The sequence below is a fragment of the Gambusia affinis genome, linkage group LG19 (assembly GCF_019740435.1).
Source record: "Gambusia affinis linkage group LG19, SWU_Gaff_1.0, whole genome shotgun sequence".
In the NCBI taxonomy this organism is placed as follows: Eukaryota; Metazoa; Chordata; class Actinopteri; order Cyprinodontiformes; family Poeciliidae; genus Gambusia; species Gambusia affinis.
The window spans coordinates 3,928,142-3,947,218 of NC_057886.1; the positions used below are offsets into that span (position 1 = coordinate 3,928,142).

General features: G+C 41.4%; 2 protein-coding genes across 2 annotated transcripts in view; one reads left to right on the forward strand and one right to left on the reverse strand.

Annotated features, from left to right (window-relative positions):
• plppr2a (phospholipid phosphatase related 2a) overlaps positions 1-19,077 on the reverse strand; it is a 109,902-nt gene that overhangs the window by 86,733 nt on the left and 4,092 nt on the right. The gene's annotated exons all lie outside the window — the stretch shown is intronic.
• On the forward strand, positions 88-11,989 carry LOC122821426. Its single transcript, XM_044099335.1, has 4 exons — positions 88-911; positions 3,723-6,083; positions 8,403-8,488; positions 8,732-11,989. The coding sequence occupies exons 2-4, from the start codon at positions 3,860-3,862 to the stop codon at positions 8,831-8,833; spliced, it is 2,412 nt and encodes an 803-aa protein (XP_043955270.1). The 5' UTR covers positions 88-911; positions 3,723-3,859; the 3' UTR covers positions 8,834-11,989.

The following is a 19,077-nucleotide window of genomic DNA, read 5'->3' on the forward strand; positions in this document are numbered from 1 at the left end:
TGTGTTTTTTTCTCTTTTTTTGCTGTGTAACTGGGTGCCATGCACAAAAATTATTCACCAATGTGGCATAACCAAGTCCTTCCAAACTGCACGTCGCATTAGTTATTAGACTTGTGAATGATTGTCTTAAGTAACTGCAGAAGTTCCTTTATTTGACTCCTCCTTTTGTTGTTATGTCGTTTATGGTAAATTTGAGTTTTGTAAACTGCAGTTGTGGAGGCCTGGTTCAGACTTACGTATAGTTATAATTATTTCATTTATACAGACTAGTTGGCTGGCAACAACTTGCCCCTTAAGGGATTAATAAAGCTGTTATGACCTGACCCGGCTTATATGTAGGGTTGGCCATATCAAAAGCGGTTGACCACATAAGCATTTCACACTTTTTCAGCTAAACACTGCACTTTGAATCTTAAACTTGTAAAATACAATAGAAGCCATCGATGATTTTTTCCATTTGACTCACAGTTCTACACCCTGTGTGGATCAGTTGTGTACGACCCCAATGAAACTCTCATGAAATTGTGCTTGCAAACTGAGAAGTCGCATATCCCAGCATGAGTTTCTGGATGCAACTTTTTCTTCCAGCACACAATCTGAGGCAGAAAAGTGCTCCACATGTTGACTGCATTATTTAAATATTGAAGTATTTGAGTTGTTTTCTGTGAAGGAGTTGCATTAAAACGTACCTTCTGGTACGTTTTAATCAGATTTGACATCACTAGAATTGTAGACCATAAACTTTGCTCCTGCTCTGGATTATTTTTAACCAAGCTGCTGCTCAAAGAGGAGGATTTCGTTTGTGCATGACACAGAGGACAGGAGGACACAGCTGCTAAGCAGATCACCTTGATCATTCATATTTCCATCGAGGTGCTACCACACACGGGCAACGACAACAGCTCTGTCAGGTGGGTCTCTTCCTTTAAAATCTACACAAAGTATGAATTTTTAAATGCGTTTGTTGTCTAGGTTTGAACAGCACTGTTTTTGTAATAATGTGAAAAGTAGTAGCAACATTTTTTTATCAAGTCTTAAGGCATTGCTTTTCCCAAAATGAGTACTGACAGATTAATTGTGTGGGTTTTCGATTTGATCATGACCAGGTCCAAAACCGGACGGGACCCCAAAGGAAAGGAGCTGCAGTTTGATCCACCACGAATATGAAGCGACTAATGGGGAAAATCGAGTCGCATTTTAAGAATCTAGCTTTAGGTCGGTTTAGAGTAAAGCTTAGATTATGTGTAGTTAAGATCGATGCAAAGGTTCAGAAAATACACTTCCACATAGGGAAACAAACAAACATGAGAGCTGTCCACGATGGTAAATGCTGAAATCACAAAAGTACTTCAAATATGATATCTTAAATGACTGGTTTCATGCAGTAAAACAAAATGTTCTGTAAAAATAAAATGTAAACAGGTTAAGCTCATTAAAGTGCATTAATGTCTGGTTGGAAGAGCTCGGTGAACTACTGTTGATAATCCAAAGGTGCGGTGTAACTGGCTTTAAATCCTTCAGTGCAGGTGTAAATATAGACCAGCTGCTTCAAATCTGCATTGTTGTAAATCATAATTAGCCTAGAACAAGTTCAGTTTAAAGAAAAAAAATTCAGAAAAGGTAATCGGATTCAATGTATACTGATTAATAGCATGAAAATAAAATTCTGTCTAGTCCAAGCAGAGTAGATCGATTAGAGCTGTTAAAGCACTGCCATGTCCCACATCAGTTTATTTACTGGACCTACATGAATCACCAAATAGAGTATTGGACTCTGAGTGGCCAGCCAGTCAGGCAGACAATGTCCACACAGCTTTCCTCTGTTTAGACAGACGGAGGAAAGCCGATTACTCTTTCCCTTTATCAGCACAACTGAGAGGACTCGGACACGGTGGCAGAGTAATGTCACCCGGGCAACACCGCAGCTGTGCACCAAGATAAATACAGAACGTTAATTGAATTCTTAGTTGCTTTGATGCTTCATTAATCCATAAAACCATATTTACATACATTATGTAAAAATAATAATAATAATAATAATAAAAACCTTTTGATTTCTCAATGCCAGACAATAATTAAACATTTTTTTCTGTTTTAGTTCAGGTAAAATTATTTCTAGTTGTGTTTTTGTTTTTCTTTGTTTTGTTTATTTTTGTTGTTGTTTTTTTTGTCTGTATGAGTTGCGTCAAACATTTTGGGTTTGCTCACACAGGCTCCTCACACCCATTTACTTGAAATTTGGCCCCTTTCTCCTAAAAGAACAAGAGTAACTGTGTTGGGTTGTTGGTCAGCTTGCTCACACACACCTCTTGAAATCTGTCTTCAGATATTCCTACCAAAGGTGTTTGAGGCATGGCCAAATCAACTTTTCTACTGGCCTGATCTGAGGTGCTGCTGGTTCTAAGGACCTGAGATCAGGACTTTATGAGAGCCACTCCAAAACATTGATTTTCTTGCCCTTAAGTCATTTTGTTACCCATTTGGTGGCATGCTTATGCTCACTGACTATTTGGAAGACATGTTTGTGTCTAAGCCTCAACTTCCCGGTTGATGAATTGAGAGATTGCTTCAGTATTTCCACCTATAATGTATTTTTTGTGAAATGCAGAACTCATATAACATGCTACTGCCACCACTGTACTTTACAGCTCTTCAACTAGCAAGTGTCTCCGCTTTTCCTCCGTTTTGTAGCAATAGGTGATTATGACCAAACACTTTTACTGTAGTTTTATAATGTCACTGGATATTTCTCCAAAAATCATGGTTTGAGTTAATTTATAATCTCTAATCTGACATTTATGCTGCTTTTTAATCAAATGGCCTCTTCCTGGCTGTTTGGCCTTCCAGTACAGGTTTAATTTCATTGCAGGTAAACTCTCGTTACCTTCAGACATCTTCAAAGGTCCAAAGTTTTTCTCCAGCTAGCTTAGTTGGTTTCCTTTGATTTGTCCATGAGGTCACACAGGGAAGCAATGTGTGTGTGGGCGTGTGTGTGTGTGTGTGCGTGTGTGTGTGTGTGTGTGTGTGAGGTGTTGCCTTAAAATACATTCACAGCTCTGCCTGCTTTTAAGTCTTCAAGAAGCTTACGAAGCCACGGCATCATCATCTGGGCTTACTCACATTACCTAGAGGTTTAGTCACTTTAGTAAATGCAAACTTTTACATTTGAAGAATGTCATAAAAAAAATTAAAAAAAACTATTATTCTTGCATTACCATATGGACACACTAAGTAATCCTAGCTGAACCTAAAACAGGAAAAGTTTGCTCTGATTTAACATCAGATAGAATGTTTACGTAAATGTCTGGTTACAGATGAATGTCTTAAGTTTAGTGACAACTTTCATAGGGCGTCAGGTACAACGCTACCTCGTGCATCTCAACTCTTGACTGGTGGTTTGTGGTCTTTGCTAAAGGGAAAGTAATTTAAAAGAAATGTTGTACACTGTCTTTGGATTGTAGACGTCTAGATGCGTGAAATAAACCATACCTGGCAAAGTTTCAACTGTTCAAAATCATCACTTTACTAAAAATATTTGCCCAAGTCATTTTTTTTTTTTTTTTTGCCTAAAGATGTCGTTTTCCACTTTTAGGAAACAATGACCATTATTATAGGAACGGTCAAAAATGTTTTCCAACTTTTGTATATCAGCAGAATAATCCAGTTATTGGCACAATTAAATTGTCTACCTCAATAACAATTTATGTTGTTTTTTATTGCAGCCTCTTGGATCCAAAAGGGAAATACCAATAAACCTCTGAGTGTTTTTAAAAGTTGTCCTTCAACAATATATCTCAGCTCATAAAGCTTTCTCTCCCAGAACCATGGATGTAGGTGCATAAATCAGGACTGCAAAGACATGAGCCAAAATACAACAAATTCATCCGAAATCTTTAAAAATTCACAAGATGATGCCGAAGTTTATTCTGATGCTCCTGCGCAGGTCAAGCGGTATTACAGCTTGATGGACGACGACGAAGGGCCAGACGATGTGTTCATCCAGCCCCCTTCTCCTCCACCCTGCAGGGTTGTTTTGTCACCAACAGAGGGAAGCACAAGCGCAACACCAGCTGATTCTGGTGTGACCCTACCAACCAAAGCAGCTGACGCAACAAGAGCTAATCCCTGCAGCTTAGACAGGCACCATGGTGAGAAGCAGTTAATGGCAGCACGAAACGAGCTGGATGAAGAGATAACCAGTACAATGCAGCCCTCAATGGAGTCTATGGATGACACATTGCTTTCCAATGACATGAACTCCACACCAATGGATTATCAAGACCAAAAATCCACGGATGACTCAGCTTGTCTGGTGGAGCGACGCCATGACAAAACCGGAGAAGCAGAGAGGAATAACACATCAGGGGATGAAGAATCAAATGAGGAGCCTGAAGATGGCCCAAAGCCATGGAAAGAAGAAGAAAACTACAAACAAATATTTTCAGACGTGGATGAAAACCCGGGGGATACAACTAATCAAGAGAAAGAATGTGACAAAAATTACAAAGGTATTTCTTGCCTTGATGAGAGAGACTTGGAGTTATCACGGACAATGTCTGATCTCAATAAAATCAATGATTTCACATCTTCAGAGCCATCAGAATTTACCAATGATGGAACAGAAGAAAGAACCAAGTGCGGTACCAAGGAAGAGTATGTCGGAACCAGATCTTCGCACAACATTCTGACGAGATCTGAACAGGAATCTGAAGAAATGATTGAGCAGGTCGATGGGAACCGGAGAATAGCATCTGACATCCAGCAGGGAGAGCAGCTGCTTCAGCGTCTGCAAATGGTCCAGCTACGACATGATGACATTCCAAATATAGCCCAGGAGATTATCAAAGTGGCAAAAGCTGAGGAGGAAGATAGGTTTAGGTCTGAGGTTGGCAACGGGGGAATTAGAGGAAAGAGTGTAACAAGTGACGAATATGAAGAGGAGGGTGCATCAAAGGAGAAGGAACTGGGGACAAATGTGACAGAGAACAAAAACAATGAGGACAATGGCACAGAAGCAAGGACCACTTTGTCAACGCCACCAGGAAGGGCACAGCAGAAGCAGATCGACACAAAAGATGCAGACGAGTCTTTGGACGACTACAGTGAAATCTTGCCATCTTCAACTTTGCCACTTCCCAGCCCTCATGAAATGCCCGATGAAATACCATTCATTTCTGCCGGGCATCGATTTTCAGCTGCTGAAACTTCAATGGAGAAACAGATCCAGGAGGCGGCCCGGGCCAGGCAGAACTTGCAGAGGGCTGGGGGTGTTTTCAACCTTGCAGATAATCCGGATGTGTTGGAAATTCCATTCAAGACAGATGTTTCTCTTGAGTCACTCCTTACAAAGGCGTGTACCGTCCAGCAAAGCCAGTGGCAGTTTTCTGAAAAAAAGATGCAGAAAGAGATAAGCCAGGAAATTCAAAGGGAGCTGGTGCTGGTCAACCAGGGCAAGATTCCTGGGGAGTACTGCAAAGGGGAGGCCCGTCAGCTAAAGGAGACAAAACTGCTGTTTGAGGCTTTTCAGCAGGGCAGCATGGAGGGAACTACAAGGCATGGGAAGCTCCCTACCACAGCAATGAAGGGTCCCGTTTACCCCTCTGTTCTGGAGCGCACACGAAGCCTTGAGACGTTTTCCCTCAAGACCTGTCTTGTCTCAAGGGCACACTCTCTGAGGCTGTGCAACTCTACAACCCTCAAAGGAGACAAAAGTCCAGAAACCCTCAAATCGAAGAGCCCAACTGGGGGTTCTCATGACAAAACGCGCTTATCTCCTTACTCAAAACACGACAAGCACCTACGACTGCACAGGAGCATGGACTCAATAAATAGCGAATCCTCTGCTTCTGCTGCGGAGTCTAGGGGTAAAACAAAGGAAAGGCAAGGATCCCCCATCCTGAGCCAAAACCCTTTCTTCAAGCTGCGCCCAGCCATGGCCCTGCAGCCAGAGGTGGAGAAGGACATTCGGGAGGCTGAGGAAAGAGAAGAAGAACTGCGCAGACAGCGGTGCACTCTGTATGGGGAGGACAGACACAAAAATGAAGATGAAGGAAAGCATCGGTGTACAATGACGCTTAAATCAGGTCAGTCTGCATCAGCGTGACGTGTTTGATAAAACATTCATCAACTGAGCACATACACAGATTAAATTGAGAAAAATAATCGTTTATACAGCAGGACTTTTCCTTCTTTAATGCTTCAACAATCAGTCGACTGGTTCTAGTTTAAGAATCACAGGGATTTGTATTCATCCCAACCTCCCAGGCCTTTTGGCTCTTCAATGTATGCCTCTCTACATTAACATCAAATAGTGTTATCTAATGAGTCTTATCGCAAACTTGGCGTCTTCCTTGTCACTTGTGGTCAAGGGCGGTTATTTTAGCAACAAGCTTGATCTGAGTCTATGGTTGCCAGCAGGCTGAGTGACAACAGGAGGCCTTTTATCTGTCTTTACTTTACATTTACATTTTAATGGACAGCATAGCTACCCAGGAAAAGTGTGACAAGGTAGGGATATTTGTGAATTTTAAGCATTAGGTGCTTTGAATCCTAGTTTCTAAACACCAAACGAATCTTGACAACTCACCAAGTTGTAGCAGGAGTTCTACTAAATTGCTCTAATGATGAGTTCAAATATGCAATAATACTTTAGATATTTTGGAGGACATATTTTTAATTGGCAAGATATGTTTTATGGAAGTTATAAAAATCCATCCATCCATTTTTCTTACACCGTTATCCCATTGGGGTCGGGAGGGGAGCTGGTGCCTATCTCCATCGGTCAACGGGTGAGAGGCGTCGTCACCCTGGACAGGTCGCCAGTCCATCGCAGAGATTATGAAAACAGAAATTTGATGTAGCTTAAGATGTTTTCTTGTCATTAGATGCTTTTATTGAGAGTTACCAATACAGGAAATAAAACAGAGAGAGGAAGAAAGAAGACTATGGATGGGTGTGTCGAGGACTATGGCCTCTATTATCTCTATTTAGGTCAAAATCAGCTTCTTCCTAAATGGTGGCGTAACCTCAGGCAACCTTGTTCTAAAGTAGGAACTGTTTGCTCAACAAGTGAGACTGCATTAACAATATCCTACCATAATGTTTAAACTTAATGAAAGTTGACCACCACTGCTGCGCTCCAAAAAAAAAAACAAATGACATTACAATTTCTGTGGTTAATAACTTTGTGTTTAGAATATAATCATTCCCATGCTTGTGTTTAAAATGAGTGAAGCTCTCCAATAAATACATATGTGTAATAGGTTCTTAAAATCCAGAATTCCTTTGATACTCAGGTAATTAGGATAATATTTTGGAGAAATTAGGTTTATTACTTTCAACTTAATATAGCAATATAGTAAGAACAGATTTTAATCACACAAGTAAATATCTTTATGCTATTGTTGTGCACTGGGGTTTGCCCATGTTAGAAAGCTTCAGGGAGAAGACTGTGTTGACATGGACTTAGTTGAATAAAGAAGGATTTTATTTTGACCAGGCTAACTTGAAAAACGACAGATCTCTGCACGAATCTGGAGGAATCTTAGTCAATTGTAAGAAGAATTTCTGAAGATCAATGAGCATCTCTTCATAGCTGTACAGACAGCGCATACACAGTTTTCCATATTTGGTTTCAGTACTTCTAAACATACAGAAAACCTTCAAACCATGCTATTTTTGTGAGCTAGCTAAAAGTTTAAACTAGCGTCAGCGGCTTCACATATTTCACCAATTTCCATTTAATATTCCAAACATTCTTATTCTGAAATGAAAACTGTACCAAGGATAAGCAAGTTAATTACAAAAATGTTATGTTTGAACTAAATAAAACTCAAATATTTGTCAGTCAGCAAGATGTTCAACCTAAAACAAGCTTAGGCTAAGGTTAGCTTTTTCACATCTTCCACAATTTTGATTGAATTGTGGAAGATGAAAGGACAAATGTGTCCTATTCTTTTGTTGAAACTAAATAAGATTTAAACATTTGACAGTTAGCAGAATGTTTAACCCAAAACAAGCTTACGGTGAGGTTAGCTTCTTCACATTTTCCACAATTTGACTTCACGTAGCCTTGTTCTAAAATGACTGCTATTCTCACGATGAGCAAATGAATTGCATCATTTTCCTTTCTTCTATAATACAGGGATATAGGAGGTAAACATTTTCCCAACAAACCTTTAGTCTACGGTGAGATTCTCTCCAAAAATAATGCCATTCTTCAAAATGGTTGTGCTGGTTGTAAATATTTCAATTTAGCACGTTTTCTAACAAAACTATCCAGGAATTCAGGTGCTGCTGAACATACAGAGGCCTAAAAAACATTTGTAATATGAACAGGAGCCAAAAACCTTGGATTAGTTTCAAACTTTAATTGTTTTTGTCTTCTTTTTTCGTTCCTTCAGATGTTAAGTTACAGTCCAGGGGAAAGTTGGAGAGACTTTGGCCACCTCCCTCTAAAACGGATCAGAAGAAATCTGGGGAGGTGCAGGTAAAAAAAAAGAATAATAATAAAATCACGACGATATCTGAAAGTAAAGATGAACTTTGATCTCAATTTCTTGTTCTTAGCTCCACCATTCTGTGTTTCTTCCACATACAAGGACAGAAAACGATTATATCCGAATGTTTTCCAAATGCTTAGCTGAGAGCCAGAGCTGAAATCGAGAGGATCAAGCTGCGGTAGCTTATCTGCGGCTCTAAAGCCTCGTCTTTTCTCTGCCTTATCTCACAGCAGGAGGCGAAAGTTCACAGAGCCGGAGGTCAGAAGGCTCCTCTGTGGCATCTCTGGGAGTCCGGCCTGATCAACGGACAGCTGTCGGAGGATAAGGAGTGATGGCGGACGCCTTCGTGGTGGAAGACCTCAAACAGAATCCTGATTAGCGACGGAGCCGCCGTCCAAGCACAAACAAATCAGGGAAAATTAGAACAACAGAAATATTTGTGTTAGTTCCAACTTCGCCACTTTCCGACTTTTCGGGCTCCGCTTTGTGTTTGTATCAAAACATGCTTTTGATTTTTACTTTGACATAAAGTAGTCTTACATGGCAAGTAGGCAGAGCACGTATTTATTTATCTTTTTCATACTTATGATTCTTTATCATCATGTATTTATTCAGGACCAACAGATATTCTTTGAAAAATCCTGTTTTTCTTTTTTTTTTTAGGGGGGGGGGTTTCTTTACAACATAGCCAATTATAGACCAACATCACTGTACAGTCGGGAGTATTTAATCTTTTATCGCTTAGGCTGTGTTGCATTTACAGTATTGTAAAAGTCGATCATTTTGGTCCTAGTGAGTCTTGGATCGAATCTGGTCCCCATCAGGGAACATCTGGATTGTTTTCAGCTTCAATGGTGTGTTGGCTTTATTAAAATAAGCTTATACTTGTATTTTTTTGAGCCATAATGAAGATGTCCAGTCAAGTTAACGCTACAGACAGAAGCACACAACATTGCTCATTTAACACACACTCTCTTGGGTTAAAACCAGCATTAACAGACTTCAGCTCAAAGTTCAGTGAGATCCGGCTAAATAATCTTTATCTATGAGGTCAGATGAAAGGCTTACCAAAAGACTAGTCGCTGCGTTTCCATTGACCATATAATCCCACAATAAGACTTTTCCAAGAAATAAATTTGCTTAATTGGACACAGGGCAATTTAGAAAAACCTCTTGTTTCTCAATATGAAGTCTTGTTGCTGGGATGAGGTGGTTTTCTTTTTGTTGTTGTTGTTTTGTTTGCCATATTCACAAAACTGCAATGGAAACTGCATTTTTGGTATCTAGAGTCACATGATCAACCACCAGGATGTTACCACTGGCGCAAACCATGAAGAAGACGACGACAGGAAGAAGTTGGAGGACGACAGTGCGGCATGTTTTTAATGACTTATGCAAACAAACCTGTTTTTTTTTTTTTCCTTTTTTCTTTTTTTTTTAGATTAGCAGAATATTGACAAAGTTTTTTGTAATGGAAACACAGCTTCTGTGGTGCTGTGAAAAGGAATGATACTCCTTAAACTTTGTCGCACTATATACACATTCCTCCCCCATTCACTTAAATATTTGCACTAAGGGCACTTTGTGTTGGTCCTTTAAATTCATATTTAATAAAACACACAGATTTGTGGCTATAATATGACAAAATGCAAAAGAGATCCAAGTTTTGCAAGACACTCAAAGCCCAGCTTGATTTAAAGTACTGTCTACAAACTATTAGCTGGATCCTAATTATTCTCCAACATATATTCATATTTTAGCATTACTTCATCAGAACTTTTTCACATTTGTTTGCATCATTTTAGGAACTTTATCACTAAGTGAAAGACATTATATAGGTTAATTACACACAAATGGATGTTTGAAAGTCTATATTTTCATTTCATTATGATAATTTTTCACTTACAGCTAATAAAAACAAGACAACCGCAATTACAACATCAGAGCCATAAATAAAAAAAATAAAAAAACATTTTTAAAAACAGAAAGGCATTACTATTAACATCCACAAGAGGTCAGTGTAGTCTCATTAACAGAGCAGAAGGTTTTTCAAAAATTCACAACAACCAAGACTTGAGGCTTCTGGATGTAAACTTATACAAGCAACACTGTTGAAATGTTGAGGTCTGCAGATGAACGGATGAATGACAACAGCTTATTTTCATGGGGCGGTCCAGATGTCTGCTTCACAGGAAGACTCTTCATATGCCGAGAAACTACCAGAGTTACATAACTGCTGGAATTGCCTCAGTGATGAGTCATTTCACGAATCTATAGCCACCAGGTTCGTGTTATGTCACGTCTATACGTAAGACGGGAAAAAGGTTGCTAAGTCTGAGCGGCTGCATCACTCTCTGCAGCAGAATGTGGGCGGCGACTTCTTCACGCTGAGTCATTTGTGAGGGTCGGCGGAACATGAACCGGGCTTCTGGTGGGAACTCACTCATTAGATGACTCTTACCATAAAGATGGCATTTTTCACATAATCTGGACAAGAAGCACAGATGAAACCAGGGATATGAACTGATAAGACAAGTTTCTATCTCTAAAACGGTTGTAAAAAGTTGTGCTGACACGACGGGGATGAGTGAAGCCCCCTTCTGGATTGTTGAGTTGTGCCACCATTAGAGAGTATAAATAGCTTTGTGAGGGGCTGCAGATGAGAGAGTGGGACAGTGACTGCTGTGACATCAACGGCGAGAGAAGGGATCAGAATCACATCTCCGCCAATGTCGGCAAGTTAATGGACATGACAGGTGACTCATTCCTTCTCTCCATCAAGAAGGCAGAAGTGCCATGAAGCTAAATGAATCATTAGCTCTGCATGAAATCAGCTAAACTTTGCTGGATTTCTTGCACCTTCTTTCTTTGCAATTTTTGTGGGGGTTTTTTTTGCCTAAAAATAAAGGCTACCAGTGCCACAAACATTTTAAAGGGGCAAATTTCTGCGGGTGTTTCTGTACATATGTGGGCGTGGGGGGAGCCTTGCATGGATAAGTTTGGATAAGTTACATCCTCTGATGTAAAGGATAGTAAAAGAATGGACCTGAGAAATCTAAATATACACCGAAAAGTACCTCTTTGACACAAATAAGCTGAGGTTGATTATTACTGTCGACTCATCATTAAGGTGTGGAGCACTGGCGCTGACCGTCACAACCGCATGCGCAAATGCGGCTCTCTTTATTCCGCTTTGAGTTACCGTGACAGCTAGAAAAGACAAAGTCGTATTTCAGACACAAATAAGGCAATACTATGCACTTTGTTCTCTTCCTAATATAATGGGCTTTTAAATTTTCATGAATTTCTAAGTGGTCCTGAATTAAGAAAATGGTGGCTTGTAAATATTCGTCGCTACCAGTTAAAGCTAACGCTGCACTGCAAAGTTTGTAGCCTTCACTTCACTCTGGAGCAGCTTCTTCAGCCTAAAGACGAAGGTAAAGGAGCCGTCCCTGAGTTATTTCCATGGGATCACTTCTGTATTCAGCCTGAAAGAGCGAGTTTATGGGAACGACAGAGCAGACCAGAGCCAGACAACCGAGCACCGTTGTAAACACGGTGTGTAAACACGGTGTGTAAACACGGTGTTTACAACGGTGTTTACACACTGCTGTAAACACCGTCCTGCTTCACAAGAAGCATGCAAAACTAACACAACGAAATAACACGGAGACCTTAATGAACACGGCCATATTTTTTTAAAAGCAAGAACTTTGAACCTGAACAGTCAGCTGAACTAGAACTCTGACACCAGTGCTGCTCTACTGTTAATCTAAAAGCCCGAACCGTAAAGTCCCCCATTACTTGGTCTTTGACACTAACGACAATAAACGTAAGTAATATATTTGAAAATAAGGTAAAAACATTGTCCACTAAAATGGATGAAAAATGTTTACATACACAAATAGCACATTTTTACAAGAAAAATGTCCGAGAATATTGACGTGCATCTTAAAACCTTTCTCCAGCTTACTTGTTGGGGCTTCGGATCGATGTACATCATTAATTGTTACCTTGGACAAGCCCTACAAACACCCAATGTCAATAGATCTGAAACGATCGAGCCCCTTTTCCCCGAACGCGGAAGCTGACGTGCAAAGAGCCCATACCGCATTACACACACAGAGGGCAACTGCACTGTGACATAGTGAAGTGGAACATGGTTGCTCATTTGGCTGTAGTCATCAATGTTTAACCAACTACCTAGAGAAGGCATTGAGAGAGTCTATGCATTTTCTTCACATTTTCCACAAATATACATGTTCTGAGCACTTGACTTGCCTGGGCTTCTCCTTGAATTGCTGAAGTAAAAAAGAAAAAAAGTCTGAACAAACAGTGGGCAGTGAGAGCATGAGGTAAGGACAGAATAAACAGACCTCAGATAGCCTCGCTGAGTTGAGCCATTGTCCTCAACAAACCCATCCATTTGCTTTCTCGCCCTTCCCCCGTCCTCCACTCCCACCTCCCATTCTTACACTATGAAAACTCAATTGTCTAATTCCATTATCCCACATTACAACAGTGAACAATGACACAAAGAAGCCACACACATTAATGTGGGTACCGTACTTTTTTTTTTTTTTTGTTAAAAGTCCCTTGGTAATAATGTTTTTCTTGGAGTACGTTCCATAAGCTAATTGGTTAGATGCATAGAGTTGTTTTCTGAGAAGCAGAACGACTTAATTGTCTTTATTTTATTGTCATTTTGCTAAATGCCTGTCAACAACTTATTGGGACTTTACATGAAGAAAGATACTTTATCTCTAGTGGCAATTCAGAAAGAGACGAGGTACACCCTGGATGAGCTGCTAGAATATCAAGGGCAACACAGAGACACACCGGATAAGCAACCACACACTCAAACACCAAATGACTACCTAAGGGCCCAGAATGGGAAAAATAAAGCTTTACGTTTTCTACTGTAGTAGTGTTCCAACTCTGCAGTCTGCTTGGGTACGGAACCACCTGACCAAACAATGCGGTCAGGTGGTTGCAGGACATTTGGTTTTGCACACACCCTTCAAGGTGCACAGAACACAGAAGCCTCTCCTGCTGCAGTAACATTGTGGTGTTTTGTCGTATGTGTGGTTTACAACAATATAGTAATGACAGCAGAATTGGCAAAGAGGGACGACTATTATGCATTCACAAGTTCAGAGGATGAGGCAGCAATTATTGATGACCAGAAAAGTCTGATGTCATCTTCCATGGTATCAGTGGGACAAATGTTGACAATTGTGCCTCAAAACCAGTCATCCTTCTCTCTGGCTGAAAAGGCTGAATAGGTGGGGCAGTTGCACATAAACAGACACACCTACAAAATTCTGACCAATCAAACAATCATTTTGCATGACGGAGGCAGGAAGATCACCAGGAGGGTTGTGGCAAGAAGCAGTGGGTGGAATCAAGCTGAGAACAAAACGATACGATTTTCATCACGCAACTGCGACAATGAAAACCAACTTCAGCACTGAGGCCCGACCGCACAGGACTCTTTAGAGACACTAATTAACCTAATACTTATGTTCTTTTGGACTGTGGGAGGAAGTTGGAATACCCAAAGAGAGCCCACCATGCACCGGGAGAACATGCTAACCCTAACGAGAAAGAACTCAAGCTGAGATTTGAGACCAAGAACTTCTTGCTTAAAGAGAACAGAACTAACAATTGTGGGATCTAGCAATCACAATCCATCCATCCATTCATCCAGAGGTCATTAGGTGAGAGGTGAGGGCAGAGTACATCCTGAAAAGGTTACAGGTCAATCACAAGGAAACAGAGAAACACAGGACAAACAACTGCATATGCATGCACTTCAAAGGATTATGACACAAACGCTGAAGATACCCCTCTTACATATAATGAGTTACTTTGCCATCCTGCTGCAATTCCACAGTTATAACATCAGTTTCAGGGTCTGAATCCAACTAAATATGCAAATGCTTGGACCATACGCTTAGATCTGCGTAAGTATTTCTTCATCATTCATCAAATATAAGGTTAGTAGGATTTTTAAGGATACGTAAAGTCGAGTAAGTAGATAAGTAGGGTTATCTAAGGTTACAGAAACTTCTACATTCACTCTGAGTCGAATCATTTCCCTGCTACACACTCTGAGCTTTGAAATGTCTTTTTTTCTTTCCTCTTGGCTAATGGCCTGGGAGGCTGGCTATGAGCATCATGGGAGCAGTTCAGTCTGGGTTAAGCCCTTGCAACCAACTGTTCAAAGCCCTATTTGCACGGTTTGCTTCTCGGCAGCTGAACCGCCTCTCGAGTTATTCAGATTTAAAGGAATGACGCCATTCCTGCTCTGATCTCGAGAAAACCCTTTAAACCCCCAGGCCCCACCCCCTGCATGCAACAACACTTGGATTATTATACCCTGTAAAAGTACGAAATCACATCCTCGGTTAATGTTAAGCCAAAAAGTTCTTGTTATTGACTTTCTGTCCGACTATGACCAAACAAGAGATTAGAAGTTTTGTATTTCTAGGTATTACCTGCAGCAACACCACAACCTGACTTAGGACATAACTGGGTAGGTTTGATGATTCGGCTGTAAGCAGGATAATAGGAATCTCTCTTAGGATTATAGTGGCCAATCAAGAGATCAACAGGATTATCACTCGTTGCTGTTCTTTGTTCACAGTTGCTTTCGATGCGGAGGTAAAAATTATAGAAAACTCTACAGGATTCGTAGACGACAAAATACATAAAATGGTGCTCTACACAACACTGATGTTAAATCTCCATGCCTTCATACAGAGTTTATTGTTATTATTCTTCTTATATTTTAACTTTGTCAGTTCATTGCAGATTATTTATAAAGCTGTGATTTCCCAGCAAATGATCATCACAAGGCCACCGAGGCCACCACTGTAGTCAGTTAAACTCTTAACATCAACGAGAGAAATCAATCTTTAAACACAAATAACTAGAAACCAAAGAACTGGCCGTGTTTCTCCTGCAGACTCAGTTCTCCTGACTGGAAATAATTAGAAAGTGCTGTGCAAGAACATGAAAGCCTTGCCAAGGCTGCCTCAGGTGAACCTCAGTGCTAAGGACACTGTGCCACTGTTGTGCTGGAATGAACCAGTAGGAAACTGGGCCATCTATATATGGGCCTGCCTCTGATTATGAACGGATTATGCAACTGCACATCATGCTTTACGTAACCGCTTTGAGCCATGCTCTCTTTTTCTGCAGCTTTTGTTCCCAACCCGAACAGTTTAATTGCCCCATCTGCCCACCTGACATGGAAACAAGCGAGCAGTCCATCCCTGAAACCCCAATCTCATGCATGTACTGGAATGTCTGGCTGGTTTTGCTCCCAAATTAAAGTTCATGCTCCAGTTCACCGATTTAAAGGAATGACATAGACTGTGTGTGAAACAGTCCCGCCGCGGCTACAGTTATGAAAAGCCATTAGTTGCGTGGAAAAAGAATTCACTGACAAAAACAACATGTGACTTCCCAGATCCCCAAGTCCTGTGACAGCAAGACTGAAAAGACATCATTACATATCAAGAGGACATGCAGTATGTGTGTGTGTGTGTGTGTGTGTGAGGACATGCACTGCGTGGGCATGTGCTTGTGTGTGTGTGTCTAGGAGAGGAGGGAGATTCTTGAGAATATTTTTTTTTCAATGAAAAGTGTCTTGTTTGGATTTTGTGTGACTCATCAATGACTCATTATGAATGTTAGCTGTTTTGTTGAAAACAGCAACAAAATTACTCACTGCTGGACTTCTCAATTCAACCTCAAATGTCACGGTTACAACACCATGGGAGGATACGGTTTCTAAATTCCATTCCGGTGTGGTTTGTTTCAGGTCAAAGGTCACATTCATCGACAAAAATATCCAGCTTCCCAAGCGACGTTGAAGTATGGCTTAATTTTGGTGGCATTTAGAATTCTCTCAAAATAGTTAATACCATCGTGTGAGTAACGTGTGACGAGTTAGAAGGGATAATATGACTTTTCTAAATAAAAATCAGTGGACTTATTCATAAGGGCCAAAGGCTAACAGCTATGTAGAAGGCTAACAACAAGACAGACTTTGCTAGCATAACACAACTCAACTATTAGCCTTTCAAATCTTTCTATATCTAAAGAATTATTACTAATAATACATTTGCATGAATTTTCATAGAAAAATCTAAACCACCCTTTCAGCCATGTCCTAGTTGCTTGTAAGAAAACAAGCGGGGTACAAGCAGCTGTGGCTAACTCACAACAACCACAAATTAAGGTGGTTGTTGCTTCAGGTCAAAGTAAAATGTAAAATAAACAACAAAAACACGGTTTTTTACATTTTTATAGACTACCAGTCTTCCTGGCATCATTTCCAAACAACACAAGAGACCTGCAACAGGACAGGAACATCTGGTCATTGAGGCTATTGACAAAATGGCAGCCTGATGCCAAATCCAAGCTAAAGAGTAGTAGCCACTGAGGGGGATTAAACGTCTGGAAGCCACGACCAGCAACATGGACATTGTTTGCCTCAGAAAATAGCAACACACTTCAGAACCAACTCTTAGATTGATATGCATGTAGATAACAATGTGTTGAATGGATTAGAACCTTTTCAATGGCAGCTAAACTGAGGGACCATCACGCTAGCCGTTAGCCAAAACTAATTCTGATACAACAACTTTCTACACCAAGTAAGTAGGAAACAATAATAATAACTTCCCAGAATCTCACTACAAAAAGAAATCTAAAATATTCCTTTAAAAAGAACATAATTAGCCATTTCCCCAACTTTTTATCAGACTTATCTGTCAGGAACTTAGGTTTTTGTCCCCGTTTTCTGTGGTCTCTCTTTTTTTTGTTCCACTTTTTTGTTACTCACCTTCCGTCCACTAGATGGTGCCTGACCCACCTTTTCCCGGAAAGGTGTGTCACCACCTTCCACACCGGCAGTCTATCAGCTCATCTGTGTTGGAGTACAAGAGGGCCGCACCACCGATACTTCAACGCTGGAGTGTTAGCCTTCCATGGTGCTCTGAGCCTCAACGTGAGCTATCTGAGATTCCTTCCGTGAAAGATCTCCGAGTTAATCCACGTTGTCTTTCCTTTGTTCCAGCGTCTCCAGTTTTCCTCCGGCAGGCAGTCGTTCTTCTGGTCTGTCCTCCTGCACGTCCGAGCCTACCTGTCCGCTCTCCACCGCTTCCCCGTGTCGTCTCCCGGATTATCCTCTGTCTAAACACCGGACCATCTGGAAACACAGACAAGATCCCAGACTAATTTCCCCACCCCACAAGTAAGACTGATCCATTACTGCGCTTAACATTCCTTTCTCCGATTATCCTGAACTCACCACCTCCCTTGCAATCCTTCTGTAGTGTGCTGCTTGTTTCCTGAGCCTATACCCCTGGATCAGGACCGTTCCATCCATCCTTTGTTTACAAATAAACTGCCTTCACTGATTTTTCGTCTCCTCTGTTTAGTGTTCTGCATGTGGGCAAAACAAATTGAACCGAACATGACAGAACACTCCAGCCAACAAAGCAGCCCAGCGGACGCTATCAGGAGATCGCTATCCGAGCAGCACACTATCCTTCAATCCCACGAAGCCGCCTTGCGAGAGCTAAGTACCCGCCAAACCGAAACTAATCGACGGCTAGCGGAGCTCACTAATTTCCTGCAAGACTCTGTTCCTCCCTCCCCGTCTCCGGAGCCTGCATCAGCCCCAGATCCGGTCCAGTCAGCTCAGCCGGTGTTTGGTGAGATCCGACCCCCAACTCCTGAGAGGTTCTCCGGTGATCTGAGCAAGTGCAGAGGTTTCATATTGCAATGCTCTATCATATTTAATCACTCACCTCAGAGCTTTACCCAGGACAGCGCCAAAATCTCTTATGTTCTCTCTCTGTTGTCAGGTCGGGCATTAGAGTGGGCGGAGGCCCGTTTTTCTTCCTCGATAAACTATGGGTGCACATTTGAGGCTTTCCTAAAGGAATTTAAGCAGGTTTTCAGTCAGGATGCGGACAAATCATTCAATTCACGCGAGCTTTGGAAAATAAAACAGGGACAGCGTATGGTGGCGGATTTCGCTGTCGATTTCAGAATAAGAGCCGCGGCATCTGGCTGGAACGCTACCGCTCTAAAAGGGGCGTATTTTCACGCCCTGAGCGACTCTATTAAAGATGAGCTCGCAACCTTAGACGAGCCTGACACGCTAGAGGAGCTAATAAACTTATCCATCCGTCTTGATAACAGGGTCCGGTCCCGGGTTAGAGAAAGAAACCGGAGAGGTTCCCCGGCTAGGACCTACGCAGCCGCTGTCTCTATTCCCTCGGTCTCCCCTCCTCCGACTCCCACAGACCCCGAACCCATGCAGGTGAGGCCAACGGAAGAGAAGATTCGGGCGGTGTTGGAGTGGCCGGTTCCGGAGACAAGGAAACAATTGCAACGTTTCCTTGGGTTTGCCAACTTTTACCGCCGGTTCATCCGCAACTACAGCCAAACCGCCCAACCATTAACTGCTCTAACATCCACCAGGACCCCATTCAGTTGGACTCCCGAAGCAGACACTGCTTTCCTTCAACTTAAGACCCTCTTCTCTAATGCT

Bases quoted from the DNA above. Each gene is read 5' to 3' on its own strand.
- LOC122821426 (XM_044099335.1), top strand. From the start codon at position 3,860: ATGAGCCAAAATACAACAAATTCATCCGAAATCTTTAAAAATTCACAA. The intron at 6,084-8,402 runs GTCAGTCTGCAT...TCGTTCCTTCAG, and splicing joins TACAATGACGCTTAAATCAG to ATGTTAAGTTACAGTCCAGG. The intron at 8,489-8,731 runs GTAAAAAAAAAG...CTTATCTCACAG, and splicing joins AGAAATCTGGGGAGGTGCAG to CAGGAGGCGAAAGTTCACAG.